At 39.8% G+C, this 24,374-nt stretch overlaps 1 protein-coding gene and 1 long non-coding RNA gene across 5 annotated transcripts in view; one reads left to right on the top strand and one right to left on the bottom strand.

Annotated features, from left to right (window-relative positions):
* CPA6 (carboxypeptidase A6) overlaps window positions 1-24,374 on the top strand; it is a 317,848-nt gene that overhangs the window by 239,467 nt on the left and 54,007 nt on the right. For all 3 annotated transcript variants that reach the window (XM_035708380.2, XM_025477922.3, XM_049103757.1), the window contains one exon: window positions 44-148. In XM_035708380.2, the coding sequence (XP_035564273.1) occupies window positions 44-148 (105 nt within the window). The remainder of the gene's footprint in view (window positions 1-43; window positions 149-24,374) is intronic.
* The window catches only part of LOC112678578 (uncharacterized), a 105,673-nt gene continuing 96,665 nt past the window's right edge, over window positions 15,367-24,374 (bottom strand). For both annotated transcript variants that reach the window (XR_007406984.1, XR_003147681.3), the window contains one exon: window positions 15,367-20,583. This is a non-coding gene — a long non-coding RNA (uncharacterized LOC112678578). The remainder of the gene's footprint in view (window positions 20,584-24,374) is intronic.

Here is a 24,374-nt window from a genome sequence, read left to right as displayed (position 1 = left end):
AGTAAAAGCCTGAGTTGGTTACTCTGAATACTCTTGTTTTCAGCTGGGCAGAAGATCACGGACTTACAAAAGAGCTGTCTGGATAGACTGTGGTATTCACGCAAGAGAATGGATTGGTCCTGCCTTTTGTCAGTGGTTTGTAAAAGAAGTAAGTTAAACCCTTTATACAAGGTCCATTTCAGCTAACTGAAGCTTCCCATGTGTTTTTATTCTGCTCAAGGAGCAGAACTGGAAACTTGAAGCCAGCAATAGCTGATTGAATGATAACACCTTGATTTTGGTGGGTTACTTTCATGTTTCTGAAGACCTCTCATAACCCTGGCTCAATTTATCCTCAACTCTGCCCTTGGAGGTTGGAGTTACCAACCCTCATTAGTGAGAAAGAATCAGAGTTTCAGAGCATTTATGAATTTGTGGACAAATTAGGAACCAACCAAGTAGCTGTTATATGGTAAAAGGCTAAACATCTCACTTATGCTCCAGAGCAGTTTCTCATACAATATCCAATTTAGAAAATTCTATATCACTTATCACAATGATTTCACATATAACAATAAAAGGATGAGCAGGTAATTGCATTTTGCTTTCCTGCTATCTGTAATATAATATCAAAGACCCTTCACATCTGTGGATTTTGCATTCCGAGTTTTAGTAGTATTCAGTAACTCTAATGGTTGAAGATTCATAGTGATTTCTTATCAGAGCCTTCATTTAAATCATAAGTCCTCTGAGGCTAATATGTCAAATGGGTCCCTATTCCAAGCATTGGCCAATCTCACAAACCAACATCTTAATGTTTTGCTATTTTTCTACTCATCATCCAGAATGCAATGATTTTTATGATTATTTTTAAACTTATTACTATTTTTTGAAGACTATTACCATTTTTTTTCTTTTAAAAGGAAATCAACAACTAGTTCTGGTAATGAAAGTGAAGAAGTCTAAGTAAATGAAGGTTCTAAGCCAGATAATAACCCTATAAACTTCCTTAGTCCTATTTATAAGGAACCATTAAGAATACAAAAGATCTTTAAATACTTTAGTTCTATTTCACTGTGTTTTGTAGGAAAATTAGGTGCCCTGCTGCAGTTTATGATGTTGAGAGCTCTCCTAGTCTTGGGAAAATACACCTCACAAATGTCAGAAATGTACTAAATTTGTAAAATCTGTCTCTGCTGCCATCATACCCACATAAGCATTCTTAATTGTGTAAATGTGATGTAATAATAATTCTTAAATCATTCACACTCAGTGTATTAAGGAATTAATATTCTTTTAACATTTCATAACAAACACAAAATCTAAAAAGAAATTAACTCTAGTTGCACCTGGGTGACACTCGTTTGAGCATCTGACTCTTGGTTTCAGCTCAGGTCATGATCTCAGGGTCCTGAAATGGAGCCCTGTGTCAGGCTCTGAGCTCTGTATGGAGTCTGCTTGTCTCTCTCCCTTCCCCTCTACCCCTCCCCCTGCTCGTGCATGCACTCCCTTTTTCTAAAGTAAGAAAATCTTTTTAAAAAATTAACTCTATTAAAAAAAATTAACTCTATTACCTTGTGTTAAATATCCACTGTTACACATACAACTTATGATCTACTATGTTAAGTTTCAAAAGGAAAAGGAGGAAAAATGTCTAGGAATAGAACACCTATTGCTTATAAACTGTGGTCCTATGTGTTATTTAAGGGTATAAGAATGTATCTCCCAAACATTTTACCTCACCCCCACATATGCAACTTCTTTATAACACCTAAACTTAATTTGTTCATGTGGTTGTCTGTCTCTTCCTGTACCAGTGCTAAGGGCAGAGACTCTATTTTGTTCTTTGCTAAATCCTCAGAACCTAGAACAACACTTGTCACTTAATCATCAAATATTTATTAATGGGAATAATGAGAATCCAGAGGTAACGATGTGGAAAAATTTCTGGGAGATGACTTGTCAAATCATCTGATAGGTTATAAATGGTACTCCCTGGATTTTGACAGTGCACAATCTGTGCAGCCATATATGGCAGCCCTATAACCCAAGCTAAGTTTCCAAGAAAGAGGAAAATACAGTGTAACCACAGAAAAAGGACAAGGCATATATAAGGACCATCAATCAAGGGTAGTTGATTTTGGAGGAAGAGAAAGAAGCATCATTTAAGATTAGGCTCCTTTTCACTGAAGATGAGTAAGGAAAGGCCTCATCCTTCTTTCACCAGGCCATCTTCAATCATGCACATGAGTCTGGCCATTTCCATATCTCTGCTACTCTTTCCACACCTCTCACTCTCACTGTTTATGGCTGTCCACTTGCTCCTCCACTTAATCACTTAAAATTTCCCATCTGAGTCAAGGCAGCAACCAGAAATAGGGCAAAGAAGCCTTAGGGGTCACTTGCCCCTGTGTCTTGTCGAAGCAGTGGGGCTGCCAAGCTGGTAGCAGTGGCTGGAGTGGGTTGATAATTACACATTACAGGCTTGTTAAAGATGTTCTCATCTTGCTTTGAAGACCCCATTCCCACTAATGGTGGTACTGGGAACAGGGAGAAGAAGAATGTCAAAGATTTAAATAAACTTAAACCCACCAAGCATTAGAACATCATCTCTTAGGCAACCCTCTTGGGTCCCCTCACTTTTTTGGGTGCTTTGTACTATCAGTAAACTTTACTATCACTCAATAAACTTTGCTGTGCTGCCCACCATTCTTGGTCTGGTCTACTTCTACATTCTTAGAAGCAACAGGACCAAGAACCGCAGGCACTGAAGGAAAAAAATCCTGTAACACCAGCAGAAAAATAAATGTTTTATCTTTAAAAAAAAAAAAATCATCTCTTAGACACTAATTCAGTCCCTCATTAAATCCTAAGTCTCCCAAAACAGGCAGGAGGCAGCTGGTCCAAGAAGAGCTCCAGGCAGTGTCCCTTCCATGGGCCATCTCCCCTCTACCTCAGAAGTCCCATGATCAGGTCCCAGGCTCCCAATCTAATTTCCATGTCTTTTCTGGGGGCACCAGGGAGCCTCTGGGATCTTTCTCTGGCTTCTAGGAGACTCTGGGGTGCTGCATCTAGCCCTCACAGCTGCTTCCTGGCACACTGCCAATTGTGTCCTCCTGCATTTGCCACTAATTGGCATGCAAAAGTCAAGCGAGGTAATGTCTTCTCAGAGAGATAAGTGGTGAACAGAACAGAGATCCCCTTTCTAATATTTTTTTTATCCTAACCTGTCAGTAGTTTCTACCATCTCTTGATTTCCCTGGAATTTCAACCCAAGGAGAGGGGGCGAGTCAGAGGCCAAAAGTTTGGCTTTACACTTCTGTTTTCTCGAATGCTTTCCGCAAACTGAACAGCCTAAAACAACATTACAACCTGGTTAGTTTCTCTGGGCCAGCCATCCTGGTGCAACTAGCCACGTGTGTCTAGCTCAAGAGATCTCACAATGGTGCAGTCAAGATGGCAGCTGAATCTTTAGTCATCTCCAGGCTTTTGTGGGGGAAATCTGCTTTTGAGGTCACTTAGGTGACTGTTTAGAAGCCAGAGGTCCTCCATGACTATAAGCAAGCGACATTTGGGGACGCCTGGGTGGTTCAGCAGTTGAGTATCTGCCTTTGGCTCAGGGCATGATCCCTGGGTCCTGGGATCAAGTCCCACATTAGGCTCCCTGCAGGGACCCTGCTTCTCCCTCTGCCTATGTCTCTGTCTCTCTGTATCTCTCATGCATAATGAGTAAATCTTTAAAAAAAAAAAAAAAAAAGAAGAAGAAGAAGAAGGCAAGAGACATTTGTTCCTTGCTACATGGGCTTCTCCATAATACAGCTCACAACAAGCACCTGGCTTCCCTCAGAGCAGATGAGGGTGTAAGAGTGAGCAGGCCCAAGATGGAAACCAGTTCTTTGTAAACTAACCTCAGAAGTGACATCCTATCACCTTTGCCGTATTCTATCCATTAGAAATGAGTCAGTAGTTCCAGACCATATTCAAGGGGTGGGAGGTGCTACACAAGGGTATGAATACCAAAGATGGGAATCACTGGAGACTCCTTAGAGGTTGCACATGATCCTTTGGTGAGGACTTTCCCCACAGTTAGCTACAGCTATTATGTTTGCATTCTCATTCAAATGCGAACTAGGAGAAAATTTATCAAGCCCTTCTGGGATCCTTAGAGCAGATTGCATAGATATTCCTTGCACAGGAGCTCAGTGAATTAAGCGTCCAACCCTTGATTGCATTTCAGGTCACAATCTCAGGGTTGTGAGATTGATTGTCCTGCTCTGTACTAAATGTGAAGCTTGCCTAGGATTCTGTGTCTCTCTCCCGCTTGCATACATTTGTGCATTCATTCTTTCTCTTTCAAAAAAAAAAAGTTACTTGGACAACCCTGGGACGGAATGCTGGCTTTGAAATTTACTAGCTGTGTGATCTCGGGACAAGTTGTTTAATCTCTGTGAACCTCAGTAATATGTGACACACTGGGCCATTGGGAAAATTAAATGATATAATACACGTAAAAGACTTAATAGGGTGCTTGGCATATAATCCCTTAATAAAATCAACTCTCAGTAGCAGTAGTATCAGCAATTTGGTGTTTTCATTTTTTTTTTATGTTTAACATTGAAAAATACTGTCTCATACTCATACTGTTATAGGGACTTCACTAAGAACTATGTAGCATCAAATTAAATAATAGGGTAGATCTAAAGGGAGCAATGGGTACAGCTCAAGGGGTGTGGCTTAAGGGGTGGATCTAAACTGAAAGAACAATGGGTGTGGCATATGAGGTATGGTTTAAAGGGCGGATCTAAACTAAGAGGAACAATGGGTCTGGCTCAAGGGGTGTGGCTTGAGGGGTGGATCTGAACTAAGAGGAGCAATGGGTTTGGCTCAAGGGGTGTGGCATCAGGGGTGCATCTAACCTAAGAGGAGTAATGGGTGTGGCTCAAGGGGTGTGGCTTAAGGGGTGGATCTAAACTAAGAGGAGCAATGGGTATGGTTCAAGGGGTGTGGCTTGAGGGGTGGATCTGAACTAAGAGGAGCAAGGGGTTTGGCTCAAGGGGTGTGGCATCAGGGGTGCATCTAAACTCAGAGGAGCAACAGGTGCTACTGTGCCCTAGTTGCGGATGTTGGCTGCTGCTGGGAAGCGGAGTCAGACCTGCAGGGGACCTCAGGGCCGGAGCCCTCCCAGCGCGCCCCTGCTCCCTGCCAGGGCCCCAGGGGACGCCGGGGAGCCCCTGGCCCTTGAGGGTATCCGGAGGCCGGAGGCAGAAGAACAGGAGGGGAGGCTGGGGGGGGGGGGGTGGACCGCGGCCGCCTCCGCCGCCAGCCGATGCCGCAGCCGATGGCTGTCCTGCAGCCGGTGGAACTCTTTCCCCCTGGACTGAGCAGCCCTGCGGCTCTCCTGACTCCCCTCGTGCAGGAGGCTCTCCGGAGCTCTCGGCCCGGCGGAGGCGGAGGGCCCGGCAGGTGGCGTGGCCGCGGCCCTGGGGCACCTGGAGCACCTGGAGCAGCTGCGCCGTCCCCCGCGCAGGAGGTGCGCTCCCCACGGCCCGGCTGGACGTCGAGCTGCCTGGAGCTCCTGGAGCTCCTGAACCTCCCTTTGCGCCCGCGTGTCCGGCCCAGGCTTCCTCAGCTGGAGGCGTGCTTGTCCCTGCAGCTCCGCGAGCCTCGGCTTTCCTCCCCTGCTCCCTGGACGCCCGTCCTCCCCCTCTGGGCGCGGGCCGAGGGGCCGCAGGGGGAGGCTGCCGAGCGCCCGCGGACTCCCCTCGCGCCGCCCCCCCGAGCCCGGGCAGGCCAGCTGGAGTCGGGGGCCCCCGCGCGGGGACCCGGGGACCGCGGGGCTCCGGCCTGCCTTCCTCCGCTCCCCCTTGCTGCCTTCTCGGCCCGCAGCCCCCATTTCCTCCGCCGCCCGGGCTGGGCTGCCCTGCGGACCAGGGCCGCCCTTTGGGCCTCCCCGTGCTCTCGGCGCAGCGCCTTCCCCTTGCTGGGGTGCTCCGGAGGTGGGGGTTTCATCAGTGGTCTGGGAAGGGGTGCCAGGCGGGCGCCCCCTCCCACCTCCCCCCAGCACCTGCAGGGCGAGCTCGGCTGCCAGCCAGTGCCGCGTTTGTTCGGGGCAGCCAGAGCCAGCGTCCGCGAGGGGGGAGCACTGGCCTCCCCCACGGGCGCCTTGGGGGCCTCACAGGCCGGCGCCTCTGGTGCGGCTCCGCCACGCCTTTCCCAGGTGCGTCACCCTGGGCACGCGGCCCCTTTCTTCTTCTCAAGGAGCTGCGTACACTCTTCACCAGCAACACTGCCACCACGGTGCCTACCAGAGCCTCCTAGCAAAACCCAGAGACCGGTGGCATGTGTGGCATGTGTGGCATGTGTGTCATGCTTGCACAGAGCACCAGCAGGGCAGCGCACAGCTGCTCCAGAACTGGCTGGGGAGACATTTCGCCTCCACCAGCTGGCTCCAAAGGGCCTTGTGGCTCTGCCTCCAGTCGCCAGTGTCCTGTGAGCCACAAGTAACTGCTTAGAATCCCAAGGAGGGTTCTGTCTCCAACACAAACCAGTGCCTGGCAACTGGGACTGATAGCGGTTGGGCTGGGGGGAGGGGGCACCTGAGTTCTGGAAGGCTCTACCCTTCCTTTCCTCCTTGCATGGACAGAAAGGGAAATTACTTACACAGTGCATGGGGCAAGTAGACGGGCAGACTGAAACTGAGGCCTCCGTCGGCCCACCTGGCCCTACAGCACACCTAGAGGGTCATGGCAGAGCTGTGCCAGTTTCCTCCTCGGCACGTGTGTCAGGCACAGGGGGATCCGACCCTGGGTGAGGCTCGTTCCCCTCATTCAGAGAAGCCTGTGCCAGAGATCTCCTCCCTCCGAGGCTCCCTCTGTCCTTGTCTTTTACTGATATGGGGGGAAGGGGGAGCGGGCAGGGTGCAGGGAAACCAGACTGAAGGGAGTCCCCATAGGTACCAAAGGAGACTAGATTTTTGGTTGTAACAACACACAAGAAAAGCATAGAACTGGCAGAGTCTGAGATTTTCATGGCTGCTCAGTAGAGCCTGCTTTCCTCCTTAAATCCGTGTCTTTCTGGAAGCAGGCAAATCTCTGTGGAGGTGGCCTATATCATTTTCCTTCACCCTGAAGAAATTTTTTTTATGGTTTTTGCATGACAGGGGGATCAGCAACAAATCCCTCAATTTTTGATCTGTGAGAGTCTTTTTCTCCTTAACTTTTGAAGGGTAACTTCAGAGGCAACAGATTCTTAATTTGGTGGCTTTTTTTTTTATTCCACTCCACTCCTTGGTTGTATGGTTTCTAAAGAGAAGTCTCTTTGTAGTCTCATCTGTGCTCCTGTGTAGGTAAGGTGGTTTTTCCCCCATAAATCCTTTTCCCTTTTTGCTGTTTTTTTAAAATTCTCTGCAGTTTATGTTATGCCTATGTACAGATTTTATTTTTAGCTTTATTTATTTTATCTCTACACCCAGTGTGGGGCTCAACTCATGACCCCAAGATCAAGAGTCACGTGCTCTTCTGATTGAGCCAGACAGACACACCACCACCATGACGTACAGATTTTTGGTATTTATTGTGCTTGGTGTTCTCTGAACCTCCTGGATCTACTGTTTAGTGTCTTTTTTTTTTTTTTTTAATTCTTAAACATTATTTCCTCCAATCTCTTTCCTGTACCTCTCCTTCCTTTTCTCCTAGTATTCCATTGCCAATGTGTTACACCTTTAATATTGTCCCACAGTTCTTAGACATTCTGCTCTGGGGTTTTTTTTCTCTTTTTTGTCTTTCCTTTTTACTTTGAGGAATTCCTATTGATCTATCTCCAGCTTCCTTCACCGTCCTGGGCTGTGTCCAGTCCACTGATTAGCCCATGAAGTTCATTCTTCATATTGTCACATGAAGTTTTTTTTTTTTTTAAGTTTAGCATATTTTTCATTCTGTCCTAGAATTCCCAACTCTAACATTGCCAGTCTGATCTTGTAAGCTATCTACTTCATCCACTAGGAAACTTAGCATGTTAATCATCATCATTTTATATCCTGGACTCATAATTCCAGTATCTATGCCATGCCTGAGACTGGTTCTCATGCTTGCTGTGTCTCTGAAAACTGTTTTTTTCTGCCACTTAGCATGTCTTATAAACAAACTTTTAGTTGTGAGCCAGACATAATCATGCTGTGCTTCATGATATCTGCCTTCAATGACAGGCCTACAGTGGGTGGTGGGTGTGTGGCAGGGAGGCATTCTTCCTCCAATTAGGCTGTCTCCAGTGCCCCTGAGCCCCGAGATTGTGACTTCCTGCATGCCCTCAGTCCTTCCCTTCGGGCAGGACAGGAGAGCTAAGGAAGGGGGAGTGCAGAGTGGGGTGTTGACGTTTCCCAGGTCAATTATGTTCTGATAAAATCCCAGCAGATTAGGCTCAGGTTAACTACTTTCCCCTGAGGTCAGGCCTTGTTAAGAAGAACAGGGTACTCTGGCAAATTTCAAAACTGTTTCTTTTCCTTTTCTTGTTCAAAGCCTGAGGGGATTTGTTTCAGATGAACATGGGAGAACATGGTTGGGCTCCTGGAGTAAACTCAAAAAGATGTGACCCCTCACCCCCACCCCCATCACTGAATCCACCCAGCAATTTGGTGTTTTTAAAAGACCAACGTACAGAGAATCGTTAGAAAATCACCAAGGCTATGAACTTAACACCATCAACCAACAGGATCTAAATAACGTTTGATAAATCACTCTGCCCAACAATGGCAGAATGCACATTATCTTCAAGTGCCTATTCTCTATATATTCTGGGCTAAACCGACCTCAGCAAATTTTTAAAAATGAAAATCATACAGAACTGTGTTCTCTGACCACAAGGAAATCAAACTAGAGGGAGATGGGAAGGGAGTGGGATAAAAGGGTAATGAGTATTTAGGAGGGCATTGTTATGATGAGTACTAGGTGTTACATGTAAGCGATGAATCATTGAATTCTATTCCTGAAACCAATATTATTGGATATGTTAACCAGCTAGAATTTCAATAAAAATTTGGAAAAAAAAAAAAACCCACTGAATCCGTGTTGTATACTTGAAACGAATATCGCATTGTATATTAACTTACTGGAATTAAAATATTTTTAATTATAAAAAATTTTTATTTTTTAAAATATTTTTTAAAATAAACTAGATATCAAAAGGAGAAAGCTAATAAAAAGAAAATCCAAACACTTGGAAAATAATATGCTACATTATCTATGGATCAAAGATAAAATCTCAAGGTAGGTTTTAAAAAATACATTGAACTGAATGAAAATGGAAATACAACATATTAAAATTTGTGGGACACAGTTAAATCAATGGACAGAGAATTTTATAGCACTAAATGCATATATTAGAAATAAGGTGGCTCAGTCACTAAGTCCAACTCTTGATTTTGGCTCAGGTCATGATTAACTGCAGGGTTGTGAGACTGAGCCTGCATTGAACATGTGCTGGGCGCAGAGCCTGCTTAACAGTCATTCTCTCCTTCTGCCCTTCCCTATTCCCCAACGCCACCACCCCCCCCCATGTCTCTGTCTCTCTCTCATCTCATCTCTCTAAAAAAAAAAAAAAAAGGAAAAGTCTCAAAACAATAAGCTGTCACCTTAAGCACCTAGAAAAAGAATAGAAAATCAAAGAATAAAACCAAAAGTATCACTGTACCCAATTTCAAGATGTACAGCTACAGTAATCAAAGGTGCGTGGTGTTCCATAGGAGCAAACTATGGAAACACACAGCAACCTAAATGAAAGGATAAGACAAATGGAACAGAATAAAGACAGATAAATTGGATGTAATAAAGGACCCAGAAATAGACTTACCTAAATATACCTAACTGAATTTTGACAAAGGTGAAAAGCAATTCAATGGAGGAGAGACAGCCTTTTCAATAAATGGTGCTGGAGCAAGTGGACTTCCATAGGCCAAAAAACATAAATTAAAAAAACACAACCTAAGCCTACCTTACACAAAAATTATCTCAGGATCCCTGGGTGGCTTAGTTGGTTAGGCAGCCAGCTCTTGATTTTGGCTCAGGTCATGATCTCAGGGTCCTGGTACTGAGTAGGTGGGCCTCTGCTTGAGGATTCCCTCTCCACTTCTCCCTCCCCTTGACCCTGCTCACATGCTCACTGACACACTCTCTAGAAAAAGTAAATCTTTTTTTAAAAACTCAAAATCACTGACTTAAATGTAGAATTATAAAACTTTTAGGAAAAAATATCCAGAATGTAAACCTAGGTAAAGAATCCTTAGATTTGACATCAAATCATGTTCCATAAAGAAAACATTGATAAATTGGACATTATCAAACAATCAAAATGTAAATTTGTACTGTGAAAAAGACCCTGTTAAAAGGACAAAAAAGACAAGCTACAGACAAGGAGAAAATATATGCAAACCACCTGTCTAATAAAGGATTCGTATTTGAAGTGTGTAAGCTCAAAATGTGACCCCAAAATAAGTAAGCAATCCAGTCAGAAAAAAAAATGAGCAAAATACCTAAACACTTTACCAAAGGGTAAATAGATGGAAATCACATAAAAAGTTGTCACCAGGGCAATTCAAATTAAAACTACAATGAACTATCACTACACACCTATCAAAATGACTCAAATAAGATGCATCAGAGAGAGAGAGAGACCCCACCAGCAAATGCAAAGGAGGATGTGGAATAACTGGATCACTTCTACATTGCTAGTGGGAATGTATGATAGAGCTAACCCTTGAAAACAGTTAACAGTTTAATTTTTAAAGCTTTTATTTAATTTCCAGTTAACATAAGGTGTAATATTAATTTCAGGTGTTCAGTATAGTGATTCAACACTTCCACACAGTTTCTTTAAAACTAGACCTGCAACTATCATATGACCCAGTAATTATACTCTTGGCATTTATCCTAGAGAAATTAAAACTTACGTTTGCTCCAAAACCTGTACATAAATATTTATAGCAGCTTTATTTATAATAGCCAAAACCTGGAAACAGTCCAGGTAGACTTCCATGCCTGAATAGGTAAAGTAGTATACACGTTCCATGGAAAACTACTAAGCAATAAAAAGGAGCAAACTATGGAAACACACAGCAACCTAAATGAATTGCCAGAGAATTATGCTGAATGAATAACCAATCCCAGATAGATACATGCTGTGTGGTTTCATGTACATAATGTTCACTAAGTGTTAAAATTATAGAAATGGAGAGACCGATTAGTGGTTGCCAGGGCTAGGGAGAGGTGGAGATGGGAGCAAAGTGGATGTGGCTATATATGGGGTCCTTGTGATGGACAAGTTCTGTGTCTTGATCAAAGTCAGTACTCTTGAGTACGATAGCATGCGATAGTTTTTGAAGATGCTATCATTTGGAGGAAGTAAAGGGTACATAGGATTTTTCTGTATTAATTGTTCTAATTACAACTCAAAATGAAAAAGCTATTATGAAAATGATAGCCAAGTCTCCATACTCCTGGATTCCATTCTGTCTGGAACCAAGGTTCTCTCTTACCCAGAGAATCGGAGGCAGTTTTTTCATTGCTCTTTCTTCCCTGCTATATAATCCCCAACTGACCCTGACTCTCTATGCCATGGAAACCAGAATTATCAAGATGTAGCTCTGGTTCCATATGTCCCTCTTTTTGTCCGCCAGCTTGATCATCCTGTGCCATGCCCTGAGAGCCACTTCCACTTCTGCTCCCCGCTCCAGTTTAGCAGATGGGTCCGTGAATGTCTTGGACACACAAAGCTCAGAAAACAGTGATACAGAAGCAAACTACCAGCTTAAATGACAACATGGGCTCGGTTATTTTGTTATTCTGAAAAGTGTTCAAATTGAATTCATTATCTCAATATATAACTCACAATTGTTCATTATCTCAATATATAACTGCTGGTTGGCAGACATTTAAAGTGCAAAATACATGATAGGCTTGTGGGTTATCTTTTAAATTGAAAATTATTTCATTATGTTGAAAAATATAGAGCCATCATTTTTTATTTTAATACTTGCCGCCTCTTTTTTGGTATTCATATCACAAATTTGTATGTCTTGTAAGCAAAATAAAAGAAATAGAGATATGCTTGAATTGCAATCTCTCTTTTGTTAAATTCTTGTTTGTACTAGGCTAGCAGAACCATCACTGATGTTATATTCATGGTTTGTGGGGTTTGGGGCTGGTCAGGGGAGGAAGAAGCAGACGTAGTGGACTTGCTATTGAATTGTGTTCTACAGATGCTCCTTTACCGTGGGGAAAAAAAAAAAAAGAAGAAGCTTTAAGAACACTAACTATATGGGGGTTGGGGGAGGAGGCAAACCAAGAAACAGATTCTTAACTATAGAGAACAGTGTTACTGGAGGGTGGTGGGCAGAAGGATGGGTTAAAGAGGGCACTTGTAGTGATGAGCACTGGGTGTTGTATGTAAGTGATGAGTCACTAAATTCTACATCTGCAACTAATATTACACTACATTTTAACCAGAATTTAAATAAAAACTTAAAAACTTGTTATCAAGTTTTCTTACATTTCTCATGGGCCAAGAGGGTGATACAGATACTAAATTCATGAAAGAGAGAGAGAGAGAGAGAGAGAAGAAAGAAAAGGAAAGAAAACTAGAATAGCTATATAAGAAGAAGGAAACAAATATACAGAACTTAGAGGCTAAACTCCTTAAATATACTAAAAATGTACACTAAAAATGGTAACTTTTATGCCATATAAATTATACCTCAATAAAGCTTTTTTTTTTATTATTGGAGTTCAATTTGCCAACATATCTTTCTGCAAAATTGAACAGAGGCTGTCTAAGGAGAGAAAGAAACTTAAGGCAAACAGAGGGCAGAAGTTTTGGGGGCAGGAATCTACATGGACAGGAAAAGCAGACATAGAAATGGAAAGTAAAGGTATATAAAGTGTATAGTTCAAAGGAAAAAAATTATTCATTTACTTCATTTCTCAAAACATCTCCAACTGAATGAGGCAGTTTGGGTTTTGTTCACTTTTGAGAGTTTGGTGGTGTTGGTTTCCCAGATGGATATCTTAAGCCATGGCTAGTCCCAGGTAGCCCAGAGTTATGCATAGCACTTAATTTCTGTCTCCAATATTTCTACATTGCTGGGGTAAATTTGGCCAGGGTTTTTATTCATAGAAGGTTTAGAAAGTAACTTGGGGGAAAATACTTGATTTCCAAGTGAGAACAACTTTTCCAAGCATAAAAGCAAAGGAAGGAGGCATAAAGGGAATGATTGATAGCCCTGACAATAAAAATATTTTAGAGGAGTATTTAATAATAGGGGAAACTGTCCATGACATGTTTTGATCATTTTTATCGTTTATTATTATTTATTTCTCAAAAAATAAAAGACCAGCATGGATATTACAATTTTAGTGTGGTAAAATTTGTATCTGAAATAAATATACATGGAAAATATGCTAAATACTAAAAGAATTATGGATGATTTTTATTTTCTTCAAACTTTTATGAACTTTCCAAATTTTCTATATTAAGCAGAACCAAAAGTAACTTTAAAACAAATTTAAGTCAGCCAAAACTGAATACATTTCATTTCTTTTTATTGGAGTTCAATTTGCCAACATATAGCATAACACCCAGTGCTCATCCCATCAAGTGCCCCCTCAGTGCCTGTCACCCAGTCTCCCCCACCCCCCGCCCACTTCCCTTTCCACCAGCCCTTGTTCTCATCCATGAGTTCATATATTCCTACAGATATTTTAGAATCAGTGGCTGAATTCTATTAACTCAGTGGCAGACCAAAGATAAAGCAAGAATTTGTGAGATGATCCAGGGGCAAATTGAGATATAAATAGTCTGAATTGGAAAGTTCTTCTGGACTTTGAAGAAGTTTAATGTATAGATGGATCTAATTTAATGGTGTTACAGAAAAGCAGAAGCACACAAATTTTTTAAAGAAAAATTTTCTTAGTTTCCCAGGTGAGCTACTGTATTCCTCTGCTGCTACCTAATTTGAAACCTCACCCTTCCAGGTCCAGCCTAATTACACTGGAAAACCACCTCCATTACACATTCCCACCCATCTATACTCAGCACCAGTGATGGTGAATCCTGGTGCCCAAATCTGGCATGTGATTCAGATGTTCTAGGTAGATCATTTAAATAGCCAAAACTGGGAATGGAGACTTTCAGGGAAGAAAATTATTTTCTGAGAACCAGGTAATGATTCGGAGCAAGGTAAGTAGAAATGTTTGGAGACTGTGGTCAGTTATATGTATAGAACAGAGCTCTAAGGAAGACATGGTGGTTGTGAAAGAAGTCCTCCAGTGGGAAGGCTTTCCAGAATGGGAAGGCTCTTTGTCCCAGGATCCAAAAGCTTTCTAAGGAATATTCTTTTGGATAACCATCTCTTTCAGTCTTGTTATGTCTTGCCGGTTACTAAAGGTAAAAATAAACATCCTTACGTATAGGTGTGAAATGCAAAGTTTTGGTTAAAAAAATGTATCACTAAAAATAAACATTTTAAAGAAGAGAACTTAAATTGTATGTAAAAAAAGTGACCAAAGCCGGGAGATAAGTAAGTGATTCAAAGAGTTATTAAGCCTAGATCAAATATCATTTTTAAATTAAAATTTTAAGTAGTTAACAGACAGTGAAATACTGGTTTCTGACATAGAATTCAGTGATTCATCATGTATATACAACACCCAGTGCTCATCATAACAACTGCCCTCCTTAATTCCCATCGCCCATCTAGCCCATCCCATACCCACCTCTCTCTATCAATCATTAGTTTATTCTCTACTATTAAAAGTCTCTTATGGCTTGTTTCCCTCTCTCCTTTTTTTTCTTGTCCCCCTTCCCATAAGTTCATCTGTTTTCTTTCTTAACTTCCACATCTGAGGGAGATCATATGGTATTTTTCTCTGACTTATACTTAGTATAATACACTCTAGCTCCATATATGTCATTGCAAATGTTAAGATTTCATTCTTTTTCATGGCTGAGTAATGTTCCATTGTGTGTATTGTGTGTGTATATACATATATATACACACACACACACATACATTTCTTTATCCATTCATCAGTTGATGGACACATTTGGGTTCTCTACATAGTTTGGCTATTGTTGATAATGCTGCTATAAACATCGTGGTGCATGTATCCCTTTGAGTCTGTATTTTTGTATCTTTTAGGTAAATACCTAGTACTGTAATTGCTGGATCATAGGGCACTTTTTTTTTTTTTTTTAACTTTTTGAGGAACTCCATACTGTGGCTGGTTCCAGTTTGCGTTCCCACCAGCAGTGCAAGAGGTTCCCCTTTCTCCACAGCCTCACCAACACCTATTGTGTTAATTTTAGCCATTCTGACAGGTGTGAGATAGTATCTCGTCATGGTTTTGTTTTAAGATTTTATTTATTTATTTATTCATGAAAGACAGAGAGAGGCAGAGACACAGGCAGAGGGAGAAGCAGGCTCCATGCAGGGAGCCTGATGTGGGACTCAATCCCGGGACTCCAGGATCACGCCCTGTGCTGAAAGGCAGGTGCTAAACTGCTGAGCCACCCAGGGATCCCCCTCATCATGGTTTTGATTTTTATTTCCCTGATGATGAGTGATGTGTCTGTCTATTCATGTCTTCTGCCCATTTCTTGACTGGGTTATTTGTTTTTTGAGTGTTGAGTTGGATAACTTCTCTGTAGATTTTGGATACTAAGCCTTTATCAGATATGTCATTTGTAAATATCTTCTCCCATCCTCTTCATTGACTATTTCCTTCACTGTGCTGAAGCTGCTATCTTGATGAAGCCCCAATAGTTCCTTTTTGCTTTTATTTTCCTTGCCTGTGATGACATGTCTAGCAAAAGTTGGTATGGCCAAGGTCAAAGATTTTTCTGCCTGTTTTCAAGTATGTTGATGCTTTCCTGTCTTACATTTAGGTCTTTCATCTTTTTTGAATTTATTTTTGTGTATAGTGTAAGAAAGTCATCCAGTTTCATTATTCTGCATGTCACTATCCAGTTTTCACAAAACCATTTGTTGAAGAGACTTTTTCCATTGGATATTCTTTCCTGCTTTGCCAAAGATTAGTTGACCATATAGTTGTAGGTCCATTTCTGGGTTTTCTATTCTGTTCCATTGATCTATGTGTCTATTTTTGTGCCAGTACCACTGTCATGATGTCTACAGCTTTGTAATAGATCTTAAAATCCAGAATCATGATGCCTCCAGTTTTGCTTTTCTTTTTCAGAATTGCTTTGGCCATTTGGGGTCATTTGTGGTTCCATACAAATTTTATGATTATTTGTTCTAGCTCTGTGAAAAATCCTGGTGGTATTTGGATAAGGATTGCATTAAATGTGTAGATTGTTTGGGGGTAGTATAGACATTTTAACAATATTTGTTCTTCTAATCCATGAGCATAGAATATTTTCCCATTTCTTTGTGTCCTCTTCAATTTCTTTCTTGAGTACGTGCTATAGTTTTTAGACTATGGATCTTTTACTTCTTTGGTTATATTTATTCTTGTTTTTTGCTGCAATTGCAAATAGGATCAATTTTTTAATTTCTTTTTCCACCACTTCATTATTGGTTAAAGCACATCCTACTAAACAATGAGTGGGTTAGCCAGGAAATTAAAGAATCATTTTAAAAATACATGAAGCAAATGAAAAAAAAGTATGACAGCCCAAAACCTTTGGAGTGCAGAAAAGCAATCCTAAGAAGGAGGTGTGTAGTGGTACAGGCCCACCACAAGAAGCAAGAAACGTTTCAAATATACAACCTAGCCTTACGCCTAAAGTAGCTAGAAAAGGACTGGCAAATAAAGCCTAAAGAGAGCAGAAGAAGGAAATAATAAAGATTAGAGTAGAAATAAATTATATAGAAATGAGAAAAAGCAGTAAAAGAGATTAATGAAACTAAGAGCTAGTTCTTGGAAAGAATTAATAAATTGATAAACCCCTAGCCAGACTTATCAAGAAGAAAAGAGAAGGACCCAAATAGATAAATTCATGAATGATAGAGGAGTGATCAAAACCAACACTACAGAAATACAATTAGAATACTATGAAAAATTATGGGGATCCCCTGGTGGCTCAGCAGTTTAGCACCTGCCTTCAGCCCAGGTCATGATCCTGGAGACCCGGGATCGAGTCCCGCTTCGGGCTCCCTGCACAACACAGCCTGCTTCTCTCTCCCTCTCTCTCTCTTCTCTCTTCTCTCTCTCTCTCTCTCTCTGGCTCTTGTGAATAAATGAATAAAATCTTTTTTAAAAAATCAGTAATCAAAAATCTCCCAGCTAACAAAAGTCCTGGGCCAGCTGGTTTCCCAGCAGAATTCTACCAGACATTTAAAGAGTTAATACCCATTCTTCTCAAACTGTTCCCGAAAATAGAAATGGAAGGAAAACTTCCAAATTCATGCTATGAAGCCAGCATTACCTTGATTCCAAAACCAAAGACCCAGTAAAAAGGAGAATTACAGGCCAATATCCCTGATAAACATGGATGCAAAAAATCTCAACAAAATACTGGCAAACAAATTCAACAGTACATTAAAAGAATTATTCACCACAATCAGGTAGGATTTATTCCTGGGCTGCAGGGGGTGGTTCACTACTCACAAATCATCAATGTGATATATTCATAAAAGAAAGAATAAGAACCATATGATCCTATCAATAGATGCAGAAAAAGCATTTGACAAAATACGGTATCCTTTCCTGATAAAAACGCTCAAAAAGTAGGGATAGATGGAATATACTTTTCAACCTCATAAAAGTATATATGGAAGACCCACAGCTAATATCACCCTCAATGAGGAAAACCTGAGAGCCTTTCCCCTAAGGTCAGGAACAAGACAGGGATGTCCATTCTCACTATTACCACTTAACATAGTACTGGAAGTCTTTGCCTCAGCAATCAGGCAACAAAAAGAAAGGAAAGGCTTCCAAATTGACAAGGAAGAAGTCAAACTTTCACTCATTACAGATGATATGATACTGTATGTGGAAACCCTAAATTAGACTCCACCAAAAATTGCTAGAACTCAAACATGAATTCAGCAAAGTTGCAGGATATAAAATCAATGTTCAGAAATATGTTGCATTTCTATACACCTAGATCAAATATTTAATGCATTCAGCTGAGTAAGCAAGTCTTTGTTCTTAATTGCATAATAAAGAAAGTTCACCTTATAGAAATTATCTGCATTTTTTTTTAATTTTTATTTATTTATGATAGTCACACAGAGAGAGAGAGAGAGAGGCAGAGACACAGGCAGAGGGAGAAGCAGGCTCCATGCACCGGGAGACCGACGTGGGATTCGATCCCGGGTCTCCAGGATCACACCCTGGGCCAAAGGCAGGCGCCAAACCGCTGCGCCACCCAGGGATCCCTATCTACATTTTTAAGTCATCTGACTTTGTTCAGAACCACCGCAAGTAATTATAATATTTTGTTTTCTACCAGCCTTTTAGTATCTTTAACTCACCATATTCTCCTATCCTCTCATCTTCCCCAATCTTTTCTTTAATCTTCTGCATCCTCCAACCCAGCTCTCTCACCCATTTATTCAATTTATAATGTCTTATACATAGCAGGGGATATATTAATGTTTGTTCACTTTAATTAAATTTAAATCCATTGCATCCATTTTACTCCACTATCCAATATTTGAGAATGTTCTGGGCATTGTTTCGACAGGCAGACCTTGCTTTTCTTCCAAGTAGTGCAGGACTGTAAAAGTAACCAAGCTGAAGCCATAAAAATCCATCTTAAAAATAAATGGGGAAAATTATGATTGTTCTATGATCTTTATCCATTTTTGCCAAAAATTTAAAAGTCTCTTACTTTGTTATTAATATGTAGGAAAGTTATTTTTAAAATAGTAAAGCTAATATTTATTATACCACGATTTAAAACATTAAAAACATTGTCCTATTTCTTTGTCAACAAAACTGTCATGGGTCATTTGGATAGTGTTTGCCTTCTCCTTTAACTTATATGAAGTTAGCATCTTTTTTATGCTGTGTCAAATTGCCATACTCCTTTCTTAATTTGTTTTTTTTAAAGATCTTATTTATTTATATGAAAAAGAGAGTGAGAGAGAGAGAGAGCACAAGCAGAGAAGCAGCAGAGTGAGAGGGAGCAGGGAGCCTGATGGGCTTGATCCCAGGACCTTGGGTTCATGACCTGAGCTGAAAGCAGATGCTTAACCTGTTGAGCCACCAAGGTACTCCTCCTTTCTTAGTTTGGATCACCTTCCAATATTTTTTCCTTTGCATTTTCAACATTATAAAATATCTACGAGAGTTCCTTTAATGTGAAATGTTGACGGCATCTTTTCTTATGGAACATCTTCCCCCTTTCATCACAACCACTTTTCTTATTTACATCCACAAGTTCATGAAGTTCTCTGGCTGCATATTCAGAGTTGAGTGGTGGCAGTGTAAACATTCCTGTCAGCTATTTAATCTATGACTCTATTTACATTTGATTCAAATTTCACCTCTACATTATCACTTTTTACTCTTTTGCTGCACTTTAATCTTTGTTGGCCCATTCCCTCTTACCAACATCCATTTTTGTAAAATGCCACATAGGTGGGAAACAAGGGGACAACACAGCTACACACTTTGCTGTCTGTGTGAGAACTGAAAACCAGACGCACAGTGGCCAGTCACCCACTGACAGACTTTAAAAGTCAGTCACAGATGTTGATGCCCATCTGTTATTTACATAATGATTTGTAGATGAAAGATCTAACAGTGGTAACTGCAATTTGAACTGCACTTGGAGGACTGATGTTATTTAACTAAACTGTGATAACTAAAATTTGTGTATATTCAAGGCCTACAAACTGAGGACATCTGTACTTTTAATAGCTAGAAGATTATTATATGGTAGATTTTAATAATTCCACAAAGTTGGTCCTGGCCTTTGCTGTATTGTTCCTGAGTAAATACAACCAACCATTGTTATTTGACAATCTCAGTATAAAGGTTCTAGAAGTTAGATGTGATATTAAGAAAAAGTAAAGTGGGCATGCACCTGATATAAATTATAGTCTTCCTGGTGACACAAAGCATCTCAAATATTTATATTTTAATAGAAAATATAGATTTTTCAATCATCACCTGCCCTGTAAGGTTAATCTCTGGGAAGTTCTAAGTTATTAAATATGAAAGTAACTAGAATTTAAAGGATTAGCATGTGATTTTCCAGTTCTCCATCCTTCATTCACAGAGCATTTTTGTTGTATTGCTTTCAAACTATTATTTAGCCACCATTTTGTATTTAATAAGCTTCTCACAGTGTGACATCAAATATCTTATAAATCAAGCTCCCTTTTTAAAATTTCCCTGGAAACAATCCTGCTCTAATTAATTTTCCAAGTATTAAATTTTAAATACTTCCTTTGTGTTGAGATGCATCTACTTTGGTACTACAATTCTTTTCCATCCTAAATAGTTTCACTCCAGTCCAGATGAGGATATTCTTCAGTTTGTCTAGTAACTGTGCCCTTCCTTTGGCCTCAGCTGTACGTGCCTTCTTCTCCCAGTGTGTCCTTTGTTGAATGTGGTTGTTATTCTTAGGTCCTTTATATTGACTCTAGAACAAAAATAAAAACAAAAAATTTAAAAGCTGTCTTTTTTTAAAGCCAGTAACATCAATTCTCAAAAAAATAAAAGTTCTAACATTTCAGGTTGTCATGGAGGTCTAAGAAACAATATTCAATAAAATCCAAAAACTGTGAAAAGGAGAGAAATTCTTTAGCCTAACTTGGTCATGCGACACAAAGACTTTAGTGATTGTAAAACCTGTCTTCAAATTTAACAAAAGTTTACATGGTGAATTTGGGTATATGACAAATATTTGTGGGGAAACCAAAATAGTCTTAGCAGGTGGTTAATATCAAATAGACTCACTCTTTGTCTCTCCTCAGAAATCCCTAACCTGACACTGAACATATTTTCCTAATAAGATAATATTCAAAACTTCTCTGATATTCATTTTCAAATAAAAATCTATTTTGGCAAAGTATCTTTAAATAAATAGATGGCGTGAGGGACACCTGGGTGGCTCAGTGATTGAGCATCTTCCTTAGGCTCAGGGTGTGATCCCAGGGTCCTGGAATCCAGTTCTGCATCAGGCTCCCTGTGGGGATCCTGCTTCTCCCTCTGCCTATGTCTCTGCCTCTCTCTCTGAGTCTCTTATGAATAAATAAATAAAATATTTTATAAAATAAAATAAAAATAAATTGAGGAGGCGACTGTAGTACCTAAAGGCTGCCACACTGAGGCATGTGGTGCATTGTTTTGTGACTGGCTTTCAGATTACAATTACTAGTGTTCCTCATAAGCAACAATAGTCATCTAGAAATTAAACTTGTAAAGCCCAGATGGACCTGATTAGTAGGCATCTCCTTTTCTGTGTGCATGAGTGGTGTAAATTGATTGCTAAAAAGAGTCCCACACATTTAAAGGAAAGCACTCCCCCTACTTTATGGTTATCATATGTTAGAATAATAGCAGATAGAAAGTCACAGAGTCTTTTTTCTAGAAACTCCACCTAAGAGTGATCCCTGGATGGCTCAGCCATTTGGCGCCTGCCTTTGGCCCAGGGCGCGATTCTGGAGTCCCGGGATCGAGTCCCGCGTCGGGCTCCCGGCATGGAGCCTGCTTCTTCCTCCTCCTGTGTCTCTGCCTCTCTGTCTCTCTTTCTCTCTCTCTGTCTATCATGAATAATAAATAAAAAAATATTTAAAAAAAAAAAAGAAACTCCACCTAAACTATAAAATAGAAATGATCTGTGTCATATTTCTTAAAGCATTCAAGCAAGAAGATCTCTCAATTGTCCTATTCAGGATTGAACAGTCATTACATTGTGATCATTCTCGCTTTGTCTGACCAGATGGAGAATGGCTGCAATTCTTAGAGAATTATAAAAATCACAAATATAGCATATGCAATACAATGACACCCTGTTTATTTGTCAGAGAAAGAACATGTTCTGGCAAGTCTTGGAAATGAAATCCACTCCAGAATAGAGTACTAGAAAACAGTTTCTTATTTAATACAGAATTTGGGTATAAAGAGCTTTAAAATGAGTCCATGTTAATGACCTCAAAATAAATAAAATTTGACAAAATTATAAGAAAAAAATGACAAATCTAAAATCATGTTTTTTATCACAACTCTCAGTGATTAAGAAAACAGGCAAATTTTTAGCAAGAATATAGATGATATAAACAATGTAATAAACATGATCTGATAAGTACATGTAGAATCCATATGTCATAATTAGAGAATGCATATTATTTTCAAGCCCAACTGAAACATTTATAAAAATTGACTATAAACCAGACCACAAGAGCAAGGTTCAAGAAATCTTGAAGAGTCTATATCATATAGACCATATTTTCTGACTGTAATGCAGTTGTTAGAAAGTATCTATAAAAATGTGACTTAAAGAAAATTCACGTTTCAAAAATTAAAAATATAATATTTAAAGAAATGAAGGAAAATTTTCAATATTTACAACTAATTGGAAATAAGACTATTATGTACCAAAACATGGAATGTAGCTAAGGTATACTGAAGATGAATTTATAGTTTTAAATAAATATGTTACAAAAGAATAAGATCTCCAAATTAAGGAGCTATGCTCTTAAATCAGAAAAGGAAAAAGAGAATTAGCTCTTTTTAGCTAATTAGGTCTTTGTTGCTAGAGCAGAAACCAATGAAACAAAGCAAAGATACAATCCTTCCTGTTGTATCTTCATTTCATATTTCATTTCTGCTCTAGTCCTAGATGGTTTGTCCCCAAATAATAAGAGTAATACAACCCTGACACTGAAACCAGATGAGGACAAAATAAGAAAGGAAATTACAGGTCTATCTCAGGAATATAGATGTAAATATTAGCAACCTGAATCCAGCTAATATAACAAGAATACATATCCTAACCAAAGGAGCTTATCCCAGGAATTCAAGGATGATCTAACAATAGAAAATGACTAGTTAAAAATGATTATAAAAACTATATGATATGAAAAGGATTACATGCTAAAATTCAGCATCCAATAAATGCAAAAACAACCTAGCATAGAGAGGACATCTTCGATGTGCTCAACCCTAATTTCAAAATCAATGTGAAGTGAAAACGGCCAAAAATATCCAAGGCAATTTTGAAGTAGAACAACATGAAGAGACACATCCTACCTGACTGAGCAGGTTCTATATAAACGATAGTGTGGTTTTAGTGAATGGATAGAAAATAGAGTGCATTAGAGCAATTCCACGCACAAATGAAAATATTGGACAGAGGTGGCATGTGAACTCACTGGAGAAAAGATAAACCATCCAAATGAGTACAGTGGCACAATTTGTCACTGAAAAATAAATAAATCCTCACCCTACATCATGTAAAAAATCATTTCTAGGAGGTTTAAGTTTATATTTGAAAACAAACTTTAAAACAACTTTCTGAAAAGAATACAAGATACCATTTTTACCATCTTAAGGCAGAGATGAGTTCTTAAATAAAACATATAGGGGATCCCTGGATGGCTCAGCAGTTAGCAGATCAGATCCCTGGATCTGCCTTCAGTCCAGGGTGTGGTCCTGGAGTCCCGGGGTCGAGTCCCGTGTCGGGCTCCCTGCACGGAGCCTGCTTCTCTCTCTGCCTCTCTCTCTCTCTCTCTCTCTCTCTCTCTCTGTGTGTGTGTGTCTCTCATGAATAAATGAATAAAATATTTAAACAAAACATTATACATACAATGGTGATAAAAGTTTATGTATGACAAGGATATAAGGAAAATAGGAATCAATAAAATACAAGAAAGGGATATGTTCATGATACATATAACCAAAGGGTTAAGATCCCAAATGTTAGAATGGGTAGGGTTTAATTTTTTAAATGTGAAAAATGAGTGAGCAATTTATAGAATCACCTATTATATAAAGCTGTTTTATTTGTAATGAGGGAAATGTGAAGTAAAACAACAAAAGCACAAATTCATACCCATTAGATTTTTTTTAACTAAAAGCTCAACAATATCAAAGGTTGGTAAGGTTGTAGAGCAATGGGAATTCTCATTCACTGCAGATGAGAGTATTATTTAGAGAGAAATAGCATTTAGTAAAGTGGAGGGCATATAAATCCATGGCCCAGCAAATCCCTTTCTACATGTATCATAAAGAAATTCTCACACTTCTAGGAGAAATGTGCAAGAATGTTCATTGCAACATTGTAACAATGAGAGCAACCTAACTCTCCATTAACAAAATAAGGAATCAATGTATTGTGGATTTACCTAAAAAGGAAAACCATTTAATTGTGCAGTTAAAATTAATAAATCAACAGAAGTGTTGGGGCACCTGGTGGCTCAGTTGGTTAAG

Source organism: Canis lupus, chromosome 29 (assembly GCF_003254725.2).
Source record: "Canis lupus dingo isolate Sandy chromosome 29, ASM325472v2, whole genome shotgun sequence".
NCBI lineage: Eukaryota > Metazoa > Chordata > Mammalia > Carnivora > Canidae > Canis > Canis lupus.
The sequence above is the reverse complement of the archived record's forward strand: the minus strand, read 5'-3'. Positions and strand labels throughout refer to the sequence as shown.